Here is a 21,557-nt window from a genome sequence, read left to right on the forward strand (position 1 = left end):
TTACATGGTGAATGTGCTCACACAATTAATTAAAACAATTTAACACAGCAATCAAGAGACTGGTAATACATTCTGTTAAGAGAGACCATCTCCAGTTTCCATATACTGAAAATCTTTCCTCATATTTCTGGTGCTACAGTAAGAAACTAAATGCTAATTTAAAATATGTCAGAGATAAAATACAGCAATCTGTATTTTGTGTCTAAATTCCTTTAAAAGAAGTTATTAATAAACGCATGTATTGATTTAAATCATTGCTTAGTATAAAAAAATTCAAACCCTGACACTTTTAACCAAAACCTGAAATAATTTTATTACTATCAAAATACACATCTTCCCCATTAAGAAATGGGAAAATACCAAAACCGTATTTTCTGCAACAAATGAGCAACAAAAAACAAAGAATCTGACTTCACAATAAAAGCAAGCTGCAATAATTTAAACAAAACTGTTTTCAAACACATTAATCCTAATTCAATATTTTCAGCGTTGTCTATACAGATGTCTATACAGATCCTGGTTGAGCAGTGGGTGTATAAGAAATTAATTTGGGGAAATACTCAGCACACAGAGTGTGAGGAAAACACATGGAACATTCTGTAACATTGACAAAAAGGCAGTTCAACTCTACATTCCAACCATAAAACTGCAAAAATGGCAAAATTAATTTGACTAATATTTAGCCTTTATCTAGCCTAAATCTAGCATAAATTAAGTACACTAGAGTTATTTAACTTAGCAGAGACTCACCAATATGGCTTTCCATTGCCTTCAACCATTGAATTACCATTACCATTTCCACAGATTTCCAAACAGTTCAAACACAGGAATGTTCAATCCACAGCAAAACCATATAACTCACCATCTTTTAGAGCAGCCAGAAAGGAATGGTGGAATGCCTGAACAAAAACACTGTAAGGATGGACTCAACCTATGAAGTGCTGATCTTATTCTCTCAAAATTAAAACCTTTTATTTTCTCTGCCAAAGGTAAAGGGAAAGCATTTTAAAAATTATGAATACTGTAATTAGAATTAAAACTTATTCCAGAGCCAGTATAGACCATCATTCATGGTCAAGGTGGCTAAAAGTCACAAGGTGCATTGTCTCTGCATAATGATATCAATGAAGATGGAGCAGAATTTTAGGCCCCTTTTGTTATTTTGGAGAAGTGGAGTTTAATTAAATAGGGAAGGGTTAAATCTAACTTAATGCATCTATATTTCTTTTTTTGTCACCAAACAATGGAAAATTGTGCTGCCATTAATCACTGTTTTGCTGCTGAATTTCAGAGACATGATCTTTGCAGCCTCAGAAAAGGGCTTGGGAGGATGGGTTGCCCATTCTTCCTGTCCTAAAGATCGCTGGAGAAATGTAATAGAATTATGAGTCAGGAACTCCATTCCCATCAGCTTGATTTCCCACCTGCCCCAACTCTGCTTTTGGGCTAGAGGATTAGAGAAACAAATAAAGCATCAAGGGCCTGAATGGAAGAAAGCTTTGATTTAGGAGACTCTGTTGGCCTTTGATACTCTTCAGTTTAAAATATTACAATTCTGAGGTAAAGGAATATAAAGGAAACCTGATGGGTTGATCTCAGCTTCCTGCTTTCTGTAAAATCATCAAAGCATTGACTAGAAATACCATCTAGCAGTGAGGAAGAGGCCTACTATTCTATTAAACTGCCAATAAGAGGTCTTATTAAGGATCACCTTTTGAAAGCACTAACCTTTGCTTCTCTATTTGGTAGGGTTCTTTTTCACTGTTACCTTAATAATCATTAATAGTCAAAATGAGCAAGTGACTTCTCACTTAAAATTAGAGCTGGCCAAAGGGCCCTTCAAAATTTCTCTTTAAATTTTTTGGCAAGGAAATTGGATGGACAATTTCTTCAGCAGAAGAAGAAATGTTCCAACCACTTTCTCCAACTCATTATCATCTTTAAGATGCAGACCTGTCACAACTCCAACCTGTTGGGTTGGAAAGCAAAGAGAGCAAACATCCTCTCATTTTCCCGGCTACTCCTACAGGTTTAGTTTACAATTTGCTCAGACACAGAGGGCATGGTGGGGAGTTAGTCTTCCAGCCAAAAAACAAAGGACAGGAGACAAGGATACAAATGTACATTCCTCCCAAAATGGAGGGGAAAACCTCTTTCAGAGCACCTGGAGTTTGGGGCTGCTCACTATGAGTTGCTGCCAGATTACAGGCAATGACATCAGGTGCAGGTCAGGTAGGTGAATAGCCCCCATGTGTAACAGCCCTCAGAAGCACTACTTCCGCAAAAGCCCAATGGGAAGAAATTCCTTGTGATGGCTTCCCTGATGCTTTAATTGAAGACTGGGAAGCCAGGAAGGCTGCAGACTGGCTGAAAGACGATACAGTGAAAGTCAAGATATTCATACATCTTCATTGACTGCCTCATAACTAAGAGCAATTCCATACTGCAACTTAAGTTGCTTGTCTCCCATAGATAACAGTGGATTGGCAATGCGGCCTGGCTGGTGTTCAGTCTGGATTATGGTCACCACAACACCTGATTATTTGTTCCCCTGCTTCCCATCCATGTAGGGAAGGCAAATCTGCAGAGACCAGGCTATTAGCGTCTGCCTTTTGTTCCCTCTTTACTAGTCTCTGTGCCATTATTTTCCTCCCCAGATATTTGTACACATGGATGCCTTCATTTCCCTTTCCCACATTATCTCTTTTGATGCTAGCATAGATCCTTTCTTTTTTTAAATTTTCCCTTGTGATACTATCATAGCTCTAATGCTACAATAATCAAAGCAATAGGTACAGGATTTTCTTTCATTCCTACATTCATCTGTAGGTCCATGGAAGTTTTGCAGCAAGGAAGAACTGATCATTCATCTTTATAGAAACAAAGTACCAATGTTCTTACATTGCAACTTCAAATCACAAAAAAAAAAAGGAAGGGAAGGGAAGGGAAGGGAAGGGAAGGGAAGGGAAGGGAAGGGAAGGGAAGGGAAGGGAAGGGAAGGGAAGGGAAGGGAAGGGAAGGGAAGCTTCGCAGGGATTGGAAAGCAAGAGGAACAAAAATCAAAAGACCTCCTACTGGAAGATGAAGGGTTGAATGGAACATGAGCTTCTAGGATTGAGAATGGTTCATTCATTTATCAGGCCATTGTTGGGTCAATTACAAGATTATTAAAAATCAAAAAACAATCACCAACCAGCAGAGAACATAGCAGCCCAGTAAGAAATGGCTGCTCAGATAAGTGACTAGCTGCTGGGGAGGAGGGGGCATGCCACACACTGCAGCCAGTTGGAGTTGGGTCTGCTACTAGAATGGAATGAAGCATTCAAGACCATCCTTCTGAAGGGCTTAAGTCCCATCAGAAAACAGCAGTTTGAATCAAAGCTAGAAAACTTTAGTGCAGGGTGCATTTGTAATGGATTGGGAGTGGAAATACCATATCATCCATTCCTGCTGTCAGGAAGCAGTGATGGCCCATACTAGTGAGTGCAGATCTGCTCTGAGTAACTATGAGAACACAACACTCTGTTCATGAGAATTTCACTGAAATTTTCTTCTTTGAAAGAAACTTCAGAAAGTTCATCATATTGAATGAGTAGAGTACTGGTTAAAAAAAATTCAGAAACTACTGTAAACTTTATCTGGTCTATCCTGCACTAGTTAAAATATTCAGTTAGAAGTTTTGCTTCTGGATTTATCTGCCCTGTTTTACAATCCCCTTGCACTGCTTTAATTTTCTGATAAAAATTAGCTGTATGTAATATTTTGATTTGCTAGATAAGTGAAATGATTTGGAGTAAGATATGAAGTTATTTCATATTCAGGTTTCATTTAAGAGATTTAAATCTTTTTCAGTTCCAGGAAGCCAATGTTTAAATTTCTTCAGTCCAAGATTCCCCAAGGAATGTTTCTCAACTAAGTATCATTTTGTGTATGTATGTACAGTATATAATGTGGGTGCACTTTTGCAATGCTGAGTCTGAACTAAAATAATGTGAACTTAAAACAGAAAATATCAACTTTTCATTTTCTGTTTTTTGTTTTGTCATTGAATATATTTATTTATCGTTTGGAGCTAAGAAGCACTGGATAATCCACTGGAAACAAATTATATACAAACCTTTCAATTCTAAAAAGAATAATACATGCATGCATGCTCTACTTCCACAAAAGTGCATGCTGCAGTTGCACAACTTTCATTCACTGCAGTCAATGAAGCTGAGTGAACAAGAAGGAATTCCAGTGGTTTATGGCCTTTACGGAACTAGGAATTGGTATTTTAAAGGAATCAAAAGGATGGGAAAGGGGAGTGGTGAATAGCATTTTCCTCTGTTTCTTCCAGAGGGAACTACAATAGCTAAATATGCTCATTTTTTTCTCCCATTTCTCCTAAAAAAATGAAGTTACTGCATCGATATTGCTTCTTTTGCCTTTGTTGAGAGGGAAAATCTATAAACAGTACAGCTATATACCACTGCATGAGCACAGCCTTTTATCTAGTGGTTATGATGCACCTTCACATCATCTGGCAATTAATTAGAAACCTTGCTACATTCAGAATCCATTGGGCAACATCAGATTTAGACTTCCCAGCCACTCCAAGCAGCACATTTTTATGTAACTTTGATACCTTCATCATGTCTTATGCAAGCTGGTTTTCTTAGGAATTCTTCTACTATTTCTTCTCAGGTCTTTGCAAGATGTCCATCATTCTTTCAAATCTTGGCTCTCCTTGGATTTGGGTCAGTCATACAAATGGTGTCATCACCGTAGAAGAATGGCGCAGTCCCTGAATTGCTGCATAAGGCCCTTGCTGAAAATAATGGTGGTATCTGGGCATGTGGAAAGATGGGAATGTCGGGCCACTTCCTTGCATTGAGCTAGCAATGGCAGAAGGTGTCAGAGGCATTCCCAGGCGGCTATATGGAGGCAGTGATCCTTGGATTGGGTGAGGAATTGGTGTGGCTATTGAGGCACTGCTGGAACCAAGAGCAGTCAAGGACTGTGGATGTTGGAATCCTGGAAAACTTGAAGAGGATGAGACCCAGGAACTGAGGGACAAATTATCAGATGTGGTAAAAGCTGACCCTGCAAACAAAGGGAAGCATTGTGAACTTTTAGGGAAAACAACTTTTAGAGAACTCAAAGTAGTGTGATGTTTGTAACACAACTACCATAGCAACGCTAAGTGAGATTTGAGAGCAAAAGAAAAACATTGCCAGATGCCAGCACACAGAGCTATTCCTCAAGTAGCCACTGCATATCAAGCAGATCACAGAAATACAATAACTGCAGTACAATGGCAGTAATCAGTATCCCCAGGAAATTAATCCACAGGTCTATTCTTAACCATAGAGTCAAAGCTAGTGTAACTAATCTAGGCAGCATTTACTTGGACAGGAACCAGAGATATCTGTGGGATGTTACGAACAACCACATTTAAAAGTGTTTGGAAGTATAAATTATCCAATTTGGAAAAAAAATATGGGTCATTAGAGAATTCTAGGTACTGCATTATAAACAGTACCCAAAGACTTATCTGCAGCACATGCCTCCCAGTAGATCACGTGTGGAAAATGGAAAACATCCGACCCATGCTGTCAAGCTTAGAAGACACAGAGGCTCCAGTCATGAATGATGCATTCATGTTCATATGGCATTATAGAACCTAGATCTTGGCCCAAGCAGATCTAGAGACATATAGGCCATTTTCCCCTGAATGTTTTCAGGTATAACAGAAAATAGGCTTTGATTATGCTGTGAAATCAGGCTTATATTTAGTAAAGTATATGGAAATCCAAATAGGCAAGTGAGCAGACCTGGGGATAAGAGCAGACAATGAGATCTGTATTTCCTCTGTATTAGAAATCAAATATATTTTCACAGATCTCCATTCTTTTCTGCAGCCTTCAATCAAGCTAGTACATATTTTGGTTGACTAATAACTTTTTGGGGCTTGCTTACCAGGCAGATACATTCACTGACAATACAATGGATTAACATAACAAATAAAGTACAAGTTTGCACAGTTAAAAAATAAAATAAAAGAAAAATACTTAAAAAAACAATTAGCATTCATAATTTATAGTGCTCAAATGTAGTCATATATTAAGATAGGCAGTTAAAGTTATCAAGGAAAAAATGATCAGCTATTGACTGTATATACATTCTACAAGCTATTTCAGAAAAGTTAAGTACCTCAAACATTGCTGTTGATTCCTGGTCAGACAAAAACAAAAAACAAAAATGGACATAAATTCATCTAGTCATCCATAAAAAGATTTCAGTGAGGGGCACTATTAACCTATTACAAGAATCTCTGTCAAAATCAGAAAGAACAGATTCTCCTAGAATAAGGAACCTTCCTGAATCTGTCCTCCAGGTCTGTTGATGGTAAGATGCCAAAGACAAAGTATTACAAAGACTCTGCACTATTGTAAGTACAATAAGCTGATCAAGCTACCTAACTGGCATAGATTATTTCTCAGCTCAGCCATCATACTGATCCTTCTATATTCAGTTTGAGTTTCTGTATTCAGAATCTGGCTTGTTCATAGCAGGAGCCTAATAATGTCTTGGGAAAATATATTTATCACAATAGCTTATAGTCCAACTCTTCACATCCAGGAAGATCAAGGTTAGCATGGCCATACCTTTTGGGACAAAATGTTAAATTTAAGTAAGTATTAAAGATGGTGATCCGTGTCCTTGGTTGGGACAAGGCACACCGCTTGGAACAACTTCCTCTAAAATACATATTTACAAATGTCAAATATAGAAAAATCAATGCACAAGCTTAATTGAACCCTGCTGAGGAGATGCACTTGAGCCTTTGTCTAAAACAGGTTAATAGCAGCTGGAACATATTTAGTTCCTCTTGAGTGAACAAAGAGGGTTAATCAATATGCTCCTTGCAGTTTGGGAGAAGCATAAGATCAAATGGGAAATATGCTCCCCTGGGCTTGTTGATATTTAAAATGCAACACCTGTTGATATTTGTAACACAGCATCCTGTTCAATCCTGCACACATCTATGAACCAGTCTAGCTTTTTATTTTACTTTTGCACAACCAAAAGTAAAAAAAAAAAGTATGAAGTATTAGCTTCATTAAAGTTAAGTTGCAGTAACAAGTGCTTGCAAAAGACCCTCATCATCTTCCTTAAACCTGTTGGGGTCCATGATTGAATAACTATGTCATCTGCCTATAAGAAGATTGCCATGTATTATTTGCTAGCTTATGGGTCTAATGTTCAACTCTGTCTAAATAGTCCACTATTGAACTGATATAAAAATTAGATAGCGGTAGGACAAGAATGCTAGTAAATGACTCAGTGACAGAATATGCATAAGGCAGGCATTGCATATGGTCAGGTTCAGAGAGATGCAACATTCTTGGTGGAGGTGGAGTGGGATGGGGTGGGGATGTGCCTCTACTTTCCAAATGCAGTTTCTTCACATTCTGGGTTACCCTATCTTCAGACCAAGAATGCCTGCTCTCCTTTGAGGAGCACTGCATGCTTACTTCCTCTTACCTCGGCTTTGTGTTGCTTGGTTCTCATCTCCTAGAATTTCATCCTCTCCTCCATAGGTTCTGATGGGGGATCGAGCATAGGAATGCTTTTGTATAAGACTCTCTACACTTTCTCTGTAGAAAACAAAACAAAACAAAACAGCATGCTAAATCACAGGCCAGCTGAAAAATTACCTATGCCCTTCATTAGTTACTGCTTGAATAGTCACATTATTGGAATCCAACCTGTGTACTGCTATGTACATAATTAACATAACATGTAGTTAAACTGTGATATTCCATACTCCTGATAAGGGCACTTTCATTGGAAAAGGCAAAATATCTTCCTGAACTTCCTACTTCTGTGATTTTGTATTACACCAACTCACAGTAAAATGTTCACACATGACTATTTCTGTTCTTGGAAAACAATGCTTTAAGAATGTACATGTGTGATCACTTAATCTCTCAAAGCAAAGATAAAATTTTGCCTGAGGTCATCTGTGCCTGCTACTCAAAATGTTTCCATTTCATTATTTTTTTAAAGTATTAGACTTTGTGGTGCAAAAAAACAAATGAATTATAGTGCATTGTGGAACAAACACCAGGGGTTTTTTGCTGGTACTAGCAGTCTATGGGGGTGGTGCAATATTGTATTGGAAGGAGGAGGATCAACATATAACTAGCTTCCAAGGAATCTTTTCCATTGTTATTCTTCTAATGCTTGGCCATTAAAATATAATAGCTGTGGTAATGCCCATAAGACTTCTAGAGTAGCTAGAAATCTGAACTTCAGATCTAACCACTGCCATGAACTCACCAAACAGCCATCGGCAGTTCTTCTCTTTGTCCCTGTCTCTATGTCTCTATCTCTCATTTTCTTTACCTCAGTCATTCTATCTGTTTAATAGAAGATCATAATGATAACTTATCTTCTGAGTTATTATGTGAAGCTCTCTGAACACCTCAAAGTTCTAGTACAATTGCAAAATTCAACTACACTGTTGGTTCATAAGTTTTGCATTCATTATATTAATTTACATAGGGCGCCTTGGGTATTCAATGATCAAAAAGCAGTGTTTTTAAAAAAGTGTTTATTAAAACATACCAAATTAGTCTAGCCTACCCATCTATTATCTCAGAGAACAGCATCATATAAATCAATAACTTGACTTTCCAAGTTAGGCATTAAGATCACATTAACATTAACATGTGATGCAAAGTTTTCCTGAAAGGGCTACTGGATCTGGGCTGTATAACTCCAGATGACTACTAGATGGCAGCAAGGAAATACAATATGAGGATAACTGGTTTACATCAAGTAGTCTGGAAACTTCACATCTAAATTTTCATTAGGGAATGGCAGCAAAATGAAAGAGAGCAAAATGTTAGTTACCTAATACATTATTGGTATTGGCTTACTGTAGGGAGGAATAGTAAAGGGATTTTACTGTTTAATTGATTTATTTTATTTATAAAACACATTTCTAGGGCCGCCTGACTCCAAAATAAATATGGGGGGCTAAAGTGGGAAAGACATGTATCTAAAAAGACAATAGCTACCAGAGGGAACAACAAAAACACTCTTTTCCATGCAATGCCCAATCTAAAGGGCCCAACAACTACCCTGGCCCAAGGCCTGGGGGAAGAGCCAGGTTTTCAAGGCTCATTTAAGGCAGGCAGGGATAGGGCAGTTTGAATCTCTGCAGAGATGATATTCAAGAGCGAGGTACTGTGGCAGAGAAGACACACTTTCTGAATCCTGCTAGATGACCTGTTTAATTGATGGGATCCAGAGCATACCAATTCTGTCAGATTGTACAGGGTGGATAGAAACTTCTGGAGATGGACAATTCCCCATGTAACTAGGCTCTATCCCTTGTAGGGCTTTATAGGTGATAAGCAGCACTGAATTTGCACCTGGAAGCCTAATGACCAGGGCAACTCAAAGAGCAGGGGATTTTACATGGGCATAAGGAGACCTGCCCATAATTACCTATGCCACAGTTTTCCCCTTGGTGTGAAAATACATTCACTGGGCTTGGATAACTGCAAATTGAACTGGAGCTGAAAGCATTATATTTTGCTTTGTCTCAGATATGAAAACTATCTTAATCTAGTTATAATTAGATACCATTGAACTCAAATACCTGCATAATGCTGCAGCCTCGTCACATAAGGCAGACCATAAAGTGCATATTTACTCAAAAGTAAGAACCATTATATCGAGAAGAACCAATCCCCAGCTAAATATGGCACAGCTTACTTCTGAGTAAATATGCATAAAGAAGTCTATCAACCAGGAGGTGAGTCTAGACTTTGCTGAACTGCAATGCCTCTCACCTTCACATTTGCCATGCTGGCTGAGGGATGCTGAGATTTTGACTGCAGCAACAGTTGAAGGATCAGTTTTCCATCCTCCCTGAGTCAGACTAAAGTGGTTGCTTCCTGTTACTCTGGCAGTACATTTATTTAAAACCTGTTAATTTTCTGTAGCACTTTTTTTAAAAAATAAAAACAACAACTCAGGTACCATCTTAGGAGAGGAACCTTTTAATCTCAAACATTTACACTTAAGCTACAAAACTCAACAAGTTAAAATAATACATACATATATATATATACATATAAAACTTAATAGCAGTAACAAACATTTCAACCCCAAACTCCTAAAATATGAAACATGCAATCCAAGTCTTCAGCAGTTTTGTAAAAACACAACTCAAGGGAAAGTCAATGCCACAGAAAAGACACAAATCTTGAAGGCCTTCCTAAAGGCCACAAATGAGGACATGGATTGGCTTCAATGGGCAGCGCCTTGAAGAGACACAACTTGCAGGAAAGGCTCTCTCTCCTTGTAGTCCACATCCTGATGCCTTTACTTATTCAAATGAATAAGCAGAAATTATACTTAGAAAAAAAATGAAATCTAACTCTGAATAAACAAAACCAAAACTGATGTTATATCAGGAGTGGAAGCAGAAGTGTATTCTAATCAAGGATTATTTCTCTCTCTGGATTTGAGGAGACTGTTGAAACTAAGATAGGCAACATTTGGGGGTCAGTAGCAGGACCACCAGAATGAGGTATGAAAAAATCTGAATAACCATTAGATGGCAGGGAAGATACAGAAATCTAGCTCTGAATTTTCCAAGCCTAGATCAAATTGCTGTAGACTATACAGCGCTTCCTGCAATATTGAACTTCGTGAGTTTAGCCTAAGCCTACAGAAAAAAGGATGTTCTTTGAATTCAGGTAGGTATAATGGGTGTATGCTCCTTAAGGTGGCTTTTTTCTTCACCAGATGATTTGTCTTACCAAGCAGGTTCTTATGGGCAAAAATATTCCTGAGACTATTAATGACTTTGAGAATCAAGGAAATGGATCCAACAGAATAATGAGGCTTCTCTAAAGATTGGGAGACAAACAGTACTTATAATCACAGCTTTTAAGAAGCAGCAATTATTTAGTGAGTTGACCTGTTTATGAACAAAGCCATTTTAGCTAGCAAGATTCCCCAAAAACAATCTGAACCAATACATATGCACATCAATTTATTTCTGCTATCCTAGGTAATCCAGTTAACCAAAGCTATTTAAGCCTGGCATTCAGCAGATATCCCTTCCACCCCTGCTCGTTGATAACTCAGTTTGGCAAAAAATGCTTTGCATTCAGTATTGTGTACAGCATAAAAATGGGGTGCAATAAATCATTACAGTGATGCCCCCCTCCTTTGTTCCTAACTAAAGGGCAGAATTGTTTTGTCCTTGCAATATTGCTAGTATCATTTTATATGCACTCTCTGTGGGAAAAATGTGAGTAAAGAATGGAGGGGGAATCTTATTGAAGTAATTTACTTGCAGGGACTGGAAGTGAACAGAAAGGCAATGGCAGTTGCTACTCAGAGGATACTATAATTGAATTATTGCCTTTTAAGTGATTAAAGACAGTGGCCGTATTGGAGTTATCTCCAGAAGATCTTATAACAAAGAAAAAGAGAAAAACTGCACTGGTTACATCATGGATATGAACGACTGTTTCCATTGTTTCTAGTAAAAGGAGACAAGCAAAAAGAACAAGAGTGGAAACAGCTTTAGAAAATGAATTATTAAGCTTATGTTGGCCAAAGGCTTTACAGTTCATCAGTTTTAGCAGTTTACAGTCCTGACATCAGATACATTGACTGCTTTCATGCAACATTCTTAACATGGTTATTACATTTTCCAGGTTTTTACAATAAGAACTAACCAACTGGGTTCGGTTCATATCCCCTGCCAAGCCACAAAGCACTTAACAAAGTTTAATACTAACCAAGCATTTTGAGCAACTGCTGCTGCTAAGTCTTTGTATCACCTGGTTACACATGTTGTGTGAACACAGCCCCTGTCACTAACCCAGATACCAAAGAATTACACCAAATATTTTCTCAATAATTTATAACCCACCTCCTTGAGTAAGATAACCTGAGCAATGAATATGCTTTGAAACAGTAGGATAGAAACATGAATATACATGCAATGAATTTTTTATTTATATATATGTATGTATGTATGCATGTATGTATGTAATATCATTTGTAGAAATATATAAACTTGGAGAATAGGCTTAAATCCCCATCAATTATCATTCAGGACCTGTTCAGCCACTAGTATATGCAGGAGGTCAGAACCAACATTATATATGGAAAGTGCCTAAGTCAACCCTCACCATTTCTATGTAGAGCTGGATAAAATTCCTAATGAGATTTTGGAGAGTTGCTGCCAGCTATTGTTGACAATAATGAGCTAGATAGATAAATGACTTACTCATAAAGCAGTTTCCAGTGTTTATATGGGAGAAAGAAACAAACAGAATGATGCTCATGTGTGTCAAACTGGATTATCAGCAAGCAGTAGAATTACCCGCATTGCTCTCCTGCTTATGGCTTGCACATACAGAGTCAGATGGAAAACTCTAGGGCTAGATTGGCCATGAATGCTCATTATTGATCTCTGATCTGGGGAACCTATCAAACACTGTCCCTGCATAAGTTCTAACAATTTCTATGGGCCTGTGTTGGAATGACATGCAAGTTCAGTGAATGAATAAAAGTTGTTGTTAGGAAGTGCACATTAGCTTCACTCAGGTTAAAAATGCAAACTTAACCAGATCTTTTTGAGCTGTTCTACTTTCTTTGATTCTAGAAACTAAGTTTCTTGTAAACACATGAGATGCACACAATCCTACTTGCAGCCTGCTATAAGCAGAGCTCACAGGGCCACATTTGCTGCAATCCTGTAGTCCCTGCCATGGTACCTCCCCTTTCTCCAAAGCCCAGAAAATATATCTAAGAAGCATGAAAGGAGCTGATTGTGAGCAGTACCACTTGGAATCTCCAGTTGAAAAGCATAATTTCTTCAGAGAATATTTTCCCCCCAAGAAATGCACATAGCACATTAGTTTTCAGATAAGGATTCTTAGACTGGTAGATCCCCAAATCCACAAAAGAAAAATGCTCAACTGTTGTCTAAGAGCTTCTATTATTTCTTCAGTCACATTTCCATGTCCTGCCCTAAACTGTATTTTTGGCATAGGGATAGGAAAGAAAGAACAGTGTTGGAAGTTCTGCTTCGCCTTTGCTATGATCTGTATTTGCTATTAAATTTAGCTAGTCAATTTACCATTTTCATAACTGTTATTCCAGCTACACATCTTCCTTATGTTTATATCACAGCGGTGCTGAGTGCACTTCCCATATAATTGTACCATAGCCTCTTAAACATAGCCTCTGTTGTTCTTTTGAATGTACTATTTAAATGCAGACCATATGGGCCCTACACCAGTCTGCTTCAACTTAGATATCTACCAAGTTAGGGGAGCACACTCTACATATTGTTGAAAAACATAACAATTGAAGCCCCATTCAGTAGTCAGCTATAATACCAATTACTTGCAAATGGGAACTAAATCAATCCAAGCTCTATAGCAGGGTTTCTCAGCCTTGGCAACTTTAAGACGTGTGGACTTCAACTCCCAGAATTCCCCAACCAGCATATGGTGGTTGGGGAATTTTGAGTTGAAGTGTACACGTCTTAAAGTTGCCAAGGCTGAGAAACCCTGCTCTATAGTCTTCTCCAAATATTTAGTGATGAGACCATCACTGATCTGCCATCATTTTTTGTATATCTGGATAGGACTTAAGATCCAGTTGTAAACAAGCAGTTTCTGCAATGGTATTTTTTATATATAAATACAGAAAAAAATATAAATTACCAACAAACAGATCAATATATTTGCTATTATAATTCTAGGCCCTAAAAATATGTCAATGTTAGAGACAAAAAATTGATTTAGATGTTTTTATGTTGTACAAATGCACATTTTTCAAACAGGATATATATTGAACCATTCAGGTTGTGAATGATTATACATTACTGCTTTAATCTCAGAAAAGCTTTAAGCTTGTTTATAATCAGAATTCATTGCCTTTAACATTTAATTCCATTTTTCTCAAAAGATAAATTGTGGCTATACCACCTATTTAAAGCAATAGTTACAGATCTTTCCTCCAATAACTGATAGAAGTTACTGTTTCTACTGCAGAGTTCTGTATGCCTTCTGAAATACACACAGAGTTCCAGCACACACAGACTTTGCCATGATTTCAATGGAGGAGGCTTCTCTGTGGACATACACAAATGGAGAGATGTTCCTCCTTAAATTGAGATTTATGCCAGGAAGCATCACTGCAGAGTAATGATTGCATTTCTTCACTTCATTTCCCATTTTTTTTCCCATATAGATTCCACATATTAATACTATGAAAAACATTAACATTTTGATAAGGAAATAAACAGTAACATTCTCAAAAGGAAACAATGCATTAGTGTCAAACAGGAACTTTTTAATTACAGGCAAAAGAGTTCTCAGAAACCTCAGTAATACTTTGCCTGTTTACTTTAATTGGATTTTATTATTCTCCCAATCCCACCAAAAACACACAATGATGTACCACAGATCAAGTTTGCAAAACATAGGAAGAAAATACATAAAATTATGTACAGGCTGTCTGGGCATTCTAAAAAAAATAGCAAGTAAAAAATAGCATTTCCAGAAAGAGGAATATTATTAAAATAATACTGCAAAGCCTACAGTACAGGTAGTCCTTGTTTAGCAACCCCTCGTTCAATGACCATTCAAAGTTATGACGGCACTGAACAAGGAGACTTACAACCAGTCCTTGAACGTGCAGCTGTCACAGCATCTCTGCAGTGACATGATCATGATTTGAGTGCTTGGCAACTGGCTCACAATTATGACATTGCAGCATCTCGCAGTCACGTGATCGCCATTTGCAACCTTTACTGCTGGCTTCCAACAAGCAAAGTCAATGGGGAAGCCAGCAGTAAAATTGCAAGTCACAGTCACATAATATCACACTTAATGACCACACACGATGCACTTAACAACCACAACTGGAACTGCTGGAACTGCCATTGTAAGTCAGTGCGGTCACGTGATTTTTCGCTTTATGACTGCATCACTTAGTGACAGCGTTGTCAGTCCCAATTACGGTCATTAACTCAGGGCTACCTGTATCTAGTTATCATTTTGTTTTGGGTTTCTTGATTCATAAACTAAATAACAGTTCTGTACTAGAACAATAAGTCATGGGTATATAATATGCCAGGCCATAATCCTTATTCATATTCATAAGTTCTTGCTTTAAAAAATCATGTTAATGGTGATATTAATAAAGAAAACTAGTAATATTCACAAATCTGATATACTTATCCATTCAATGCATGGCAGCCCCACCCCTGAAAAAAAATAACCCAAACTAAATATGCAATGAATGGATTGCTAATTGCTAGCTTGAAAGACTTCTTTAGCTGTAAATTTCAAATATTTTCTTTGCATATAGCTACTACTTTGTGTATCTGGAAGAAAGCCCAGATTTAAAAAAAACATCAGATATGAGTCACAGATAAATGGGTGCTGAAGGCGGCACAAAAATGCACTTATCCAGCACCTTGATACAGAAAAGGGGGGAACAAGTAAAATATCTCCAACTGACATAAAAACAAATCACACTGTCAAGGAGAAGGAAATGTTCCCTTCACACAAAGATGTGCACAGGAGCCACTTCCAGAAGGGGCATGCTGTATGCCAGTGTTGTCCAAACTTGGCCACTTTAAGATGAGTGGACTTCAACTCCCAGAATTCCCCAGCCAGCATGGCTGGCTGGGGAATTCTGGGAGTTGAAGTCCACTCATCTTAAAGTGGCCAAATTTGGGCAACACTGCTGTATGCCTTTCAAAAGCCTGTAAGCCAAGTGAACACTGATGATTTCCTAGCTGAGAGAGCCACCACTCAAGAGCATTGTAAGATGGCTTCAGCATCACTAGCCCTAGGCAACTCATACCAACTTTGCTCACACGTTTTTCTGCTGCAATATTTGGCATCTCAGCAGAGGTTTAGTGAGTAAGCATGTAAATAATTTGTTAACTCAGGTTTATATGCACCTTCTAGCCCATGCTCTTAGTATATGTTTGATGCATTGTTTTTCCTAGGTCAGGTGAAAAACACTAGCTTTATTTAAGGGAGTGGGAGTGGGGCAAGGACCATTCTTGATTTTACACCAAGGATGGGGCAAGTGGGCAGGACCAAGACAATACAAATTGTTCTAATCTAACATGTAAAGTAAATGTCAAGTAAGTTTATAAATGTAGGGAATATATTTATTCAATAAGTTTCATCTTCTATTACATCTCCCCCCCACACACACACACACAAATACAGCAATTTTGGGAGGACTGGTAGATTTTTCAGTGTGGTAAGGCATCAGAAGGGATAAGCAGGCAGCCTGCATATTCAGTATGTTGCTTCAGGATCCATACACATATATACTGTAGGAAGAGAGCTGTTTGAGTCTATGGTAGCAAAAAATTAGGAGTCTGATAGCACCTTTTCTGACTCACACATTTTATTAGAACCCCTCTTTTTCCCACCCCTGCCTCACATCATTTTAAATCCCACAACAGTGTAGCCACTCTATGCATCTGATGAGCTCACAAAAGCTTATGTCTTTGTTAGTTGGAAAAGATACCACTAGACTCCACCTGATTTTTTTTTACACACATAGTACATCCCCCCCCCTTTTTTTTGTTTGCAAAGTTTCAGAAAAGAATACACATATACCCTTCCTCCCCACCCCACCCAAGTCTTCAGAATGAAGGTACAGTGTGTAGCCCACATTCTGATTTGGCTCCATGCCATACTGCTTATATGATTCCTTGGCTGGGATGGCTTGGGAGAAGAAACTCTGCTCTTTTTTTTTTTTTTTTGCTTTGTTTTGTTTTGTTTTGATATGAGCTGCAATGCCAAAATAGAGGGGAAAAATAAGAAGTTTGAACAAAAGAAGTTTAGAAAGGGATGGGCAGGTTACAAAGCTTCTCTGAGCTTTCCAGATCTCATTGGAGCAAAACATTAATTCAAACTTAGTTTTATAATCATAGACAGGGAAAATAATCAGAGATACACCTGGAATAATTAAAGAACTCACAAAGTTTTAGGCAGATGTCTGTATGGGTAAAGATTCAGACCCATCTAAGATCAATATATATTGGCAAAAGTTCAGCTTACATCACTGGAGATGGGAGCTAGGGCAATGCTAGATAGATCTACAGAAAGAATTAGGGGAGGCTTTTAAATATATGAATAAAGCATCTTAGCCTGATAGTTTATCGTAGAATTTTATCAACACTCTAAAGAATTTTCTTTGAACCATCTTTGCTTCAGATTAGCAATGATATAATGACAAGAGATAATTTTCCCAAGATTTGGAGAAAAACTTTACTGCTGAAAATTATGAATTGGTGAGTCATACCGTTCTATTTCCTAATGGGCCTCTTTAGCTCAGTTCTGGCTATCAGTGCAACATGGATAATTACAGAAATTTATTTTACTGACCAAATTGACTTTGTACCTGATATACGTATTTCTGATCTAATTTGGAAGTTTCTGAACATAATTCTCCAACTTGAACCTCTTTACTTCTCTGTAGTTTAAATATCTATAAAGCCATTTGGTAATCTGTATTTATTTGAAAGATGTGTTAAAAGCATACCAATCTGGCACATTTAATGTATCTATGATTATGAGGATAAATAATTTGAATCCTTATCCCTGTACAGGAGTAGAAGGCAGGGCATCCTATTATGCCCTTTATTATTTACTCTGACTAATGAACTTTGGGTGCAGCTCACGGAATAAATGAGGGAATGGGGGGTGCTGTTTCAAGTTAAAGAAACTTGGTTGAATTTGTATTGTGAATAATATGATGCTTGTGCTATCTAATCCACTGAAAACAGAAGCCTGAAAATATTAATTATTGGAATCTGAAGAGATAGTAATATTAAAGTACATTTTGCTAAATCTGGATTTATGTACTTTCCTATTCCCCTTCAAAATCAGCAAGTCTTCAAAACACCATGAATATTCATCATTGTCACAAGCAATTTCAATATTTGGATATTCAGATAGTAAATAATCTTACAAGACTATTTCAGACAAGATTCTTCAGTGATTGGTTTGCAATTCTTAAATATTTATCTCAATGAGGAAAAATTAGATCTAACTCGAAAGGGCAGGATAACTATGATAAAAATGATGTTACTTTTCTATGTATTATTATGCTGAGTTGCTGAAAAGCAACTTTTTTGGTGGCAAAGAAAAATGGAAGAATTTGTATTTCAGAAATAAAAAAAGTTTCTTTATTCCCATATGTTGATAGGGGGATAAAGGACACCAAACCTGAAGCTTTATTATGAAGCATATCTGTTATAACATTTAATTTAAATAAAGAAGAAATACACAAGTCATGGATGCAAATAGAGAATGATAAAGTTAATAATTAATTTGAATATATTACCTTTACTGAGTATGGAATCTATGATATTACAGAAGCTATAAAAAAATTGAAGTAATAAAAATAATTTCAGGTTGATGGAAACGAGATGTTTCTCACCCTCTTGTTTCTTTTTTCTTTGCTTATTGTTGTTATTTGTCAGTGTAGGGTTTTTTTTATTTTGGATCAAACTGATAAATCAAATAATTTCTTTAAAGAACATAGGACTTTCAATTATTATCATAAATCCTAAGTACTCTTTAAGCATTCTAATGAAATAATTCTACTGAGCGTCCCAGTGAGACAAGCACCACCTGAACCAGGCAAAATGCTACCTAGCCCTGAATGGAAAGTATGACATTTCCAAATTTCCAGATAATACAATAATTCTATACTGTGTATTGTGAGCAGATTTTGTTTGGAACCAGCTTATCTTTAATCTGTAAAATATATTCAGTAGTGAAGGGAAAGATTTCAGGATATGCTTATGAGCACTTTCTTCTTTTTATCATTATTTGAAGTGGTCCATGATTAAGCCCTGATATTGAGAATAGGGTGGGCTCAAAAATTCCAGAGTGGAGCCTTACTTCAAATTAAGGTTTGATTGAGACTGTAAATCTGAAATGGGAAGTTTGAAATTGCTAGAGTCGTGTATTTATAAAACCATATTCAATTAAGCTAGAAAAGTGCAATGTCTGTCATCATGTCATAAAAAGATGTGTTTTTCTCTCAGATTTGTTGTAAGGAAGCCCAGCCTATATTGCTGCAGATGGAAGCTGTTTTCAATCAGTTACAAGGAGCAATCCAATTACTAGATGGTTTAGTGCAGTAACTGACTCCAGCCTAATTTAATTTCTTTGGGTCTCTAAAGATCAATTGATCTGATTTGCTTCCCTCCCTAAAGGCTAGTTAGGGGGAAAAAAGCAGACTTAACTATCTGGAAATTAAATACAAAGCTTTGTCCCATATTGACACTATTTAGGTCAACCCAAAGACTCACTGTGTATGATGAATAAGAGTTCTGCAGGCTGTTTTGCATAGCAAAGGGAACAAACTAATGTCCCAAAAAATTGATAACACAAAAGTGTGTTTGCCTTAGGAAGCCTATTCATAAAATGGATTATCTGATTACAAGGGCAACTTAAACATCTACTTTTCAAAGTGTGAGAGTCAATCTGCCAACTATCTTTGCCAAGTCATGTAAATGGCATTTGAGACACTATTAGCTTTGCAAGTTGTCCTCAAGGTCCACCATTCAAAGAAAGTATTGAATTGTTACTGCATATAATATATGCACAGAAAAGACCTTCCCTACCGTGTCCTATTTGCTAGATTTATGGATTATTTTTGCATTAGAATCTTTTTAGCTGAATTTCAATATTCTCTTCTTTTTAGCTGAATTTTAAAACTCCACTCATGACAAGGAGACTGAGGTATTAAATTATCAATACTCAGGTGTTTTGAAGGCAGTAGCAAAATTTTTATTTATAGCTTTAGCTTATAGAAACCGTTTGGTGCCCTCAATGAAATGTTAACTTTATAGGGTATCTTCTTTTTACATATGTATCTACTATTACTTATGCATGTATTAATAGTGAACTGTATTTTAAATTCTGTGACTTAGTCTTGGACCCTAAATAAATAAAATAAATAAACTATGTTAGATTTATTTCCAAGTAGTTACTGGAAATTTATTCCTTTCTGATCTACATTTTTAAAAATCCTGATGCCATTGCTACCTTTAAAATTACATACTCATTAAAGATTTTGGAAAAATTAGCAGACGCTTCTAAGCCAGTAATTTATCTTTACTAGAAGCTGAAGTAGGTGAAAGTGATTCTATTTATGCAGCCATTGAAATAAAGTCCTTGACTGTTCTATTTCTGTAAACCAGCAACAGTTATTTTAAAGAATGTGAAATTACTCTCTGATGACCAAAAAATGTGATTAATACAAAAGAATATCGTGTTTTATATACACTGTACATTTTAAAGAATGCTCAGTATAAGGTTTTGTGATGTCTTACTTTTGGGGATGCAACTGAGAAATTAGAACATTACCTTATACGATTTGGATTTGTTCTACTATTGTTATGTTTTGGTCTAAAATCTATACGATAAGAAGAGCAATCACTACTTCTTAGTTAGTTCCTGGAATTAAGACACCAAGAATTATGAACTTTTTATGAATGTGCACATTGCAGAAGGTCTCAGCAATGCTTAAGAGAAGTTTATGTCAAGCACTCATTCCAAGCTACTGCATGAACTAATGCACCCCTTTAATTCTTAAAGAAAGCCATTGTATTGCTTCTCTGCAAGGCATCTTCTGGCAGGTCAGTAGCTCAACGTTTTTGGCTAGGTGCTATGCGTACAAAGCATCTTCTTCCAATGCTTCTAGCTGGTTACCAGAAAAAGCTTCTACACTTGTACAACATACGAGTGGAAGAGTGGAAGCCTCTTACAGCTCTTGGAATGGCAAGAAGATGCAAAATAACAAACTGCTTGTTGCCTTATTTCAGTGAGGAAAATTCTGTTTCCTCAATGACATAAAACACCTTACTGAATCAAAGCCAAGCCACCTTACACAGCACCACACATCAGCAATCTTATCACCTAAAATATGTGATTAAATTGCTTGCCCTCACCTGCTCTTTATTCATGCATGCAAATAAACAGATTGCATAAAAGCAGTCAAGCAAAATGCATCAGTGAACACATTCACATTACTTTGATCTAACCATGGAGGATCCCATTACAGAAAATACATATTGTCAGTGCTGTATGGCAGCAATTTTCTATTGTAACTTACTGAGCACATACACTGATATGTCATTTCTTTGAAAATGTTCCCTGAGAAAACTTGGAAGATTTACACCTACAGGAGCTGGCAAGCCAAGGCCAGAAATGATACATAGGGACAACTTAGTATTCCCTTTAGAACCTTTCCATGTGCATGAAAACTTTATAGTATGAGACACATTTTGAGTCTGCAGTACCTAATTAAGACTGCATGAAGTGATTTTTCTGAGCATTCATAATAGTAGTTGAACATTTCAGTAGCTTGGGTCAAATGGACTGAAATGACAGACACATCAGTGGTTCAAATATAACCAAAAAATATTATTTTTCTACAAAATCAGGCATATGTTTAGTTGCAGATCT

At 37.0% G+C, this 21,557-nt stretch overlaps 1 protein-coding gene across 3 annotated transcripts in view; it reads right to left on the reverse strand.

Moving 5' to 3' along the window:
* Positions 1-480: 480 nt before the first annotated feature.
* Positions 481-21,557, reverse strand: part of TBX20 (T-box transcription factor 20) — a 48,071-nt gene continuing 26,994 nt past the window's right edge. For all 3 annotated transcript variants that reach the window (XM_025173746.2, XM_007439128.3, XM_007439129.3), the window contains exons 7-8: positions 7,531-7,643; positions 481-5,085 (exon numbers count right to left, since the gene is read on the reverse strand). In XM_025173746.2, the coding sequence (XP_025029514.1) occupies positions 4,745-5,085; positions 7,531-7,643 (454 nt within the window). In that variant the 3' untranslated portion in view covers positions 481-4,744. The remainder of the gene's footprint in view (positions 5,086-7,530; positions 7,644-21,557) is intronic.

This window comes from Python bivittatus, unplaced genomic scaffold (genome assembly GCF_059951505.1).
Source record: "Python bivittatus isolate LINGU-HERP-01145 unplaced genomic scaffold, Pbiv_v1 ctg000610_np1212, whole genome shotgun sequence".
Taxonomy (NCBI): Eukaryota; Metazoa; Chordata; class Lepidosauria; order Squamata; family Pythonidae; genus Python; species Python bivittatus.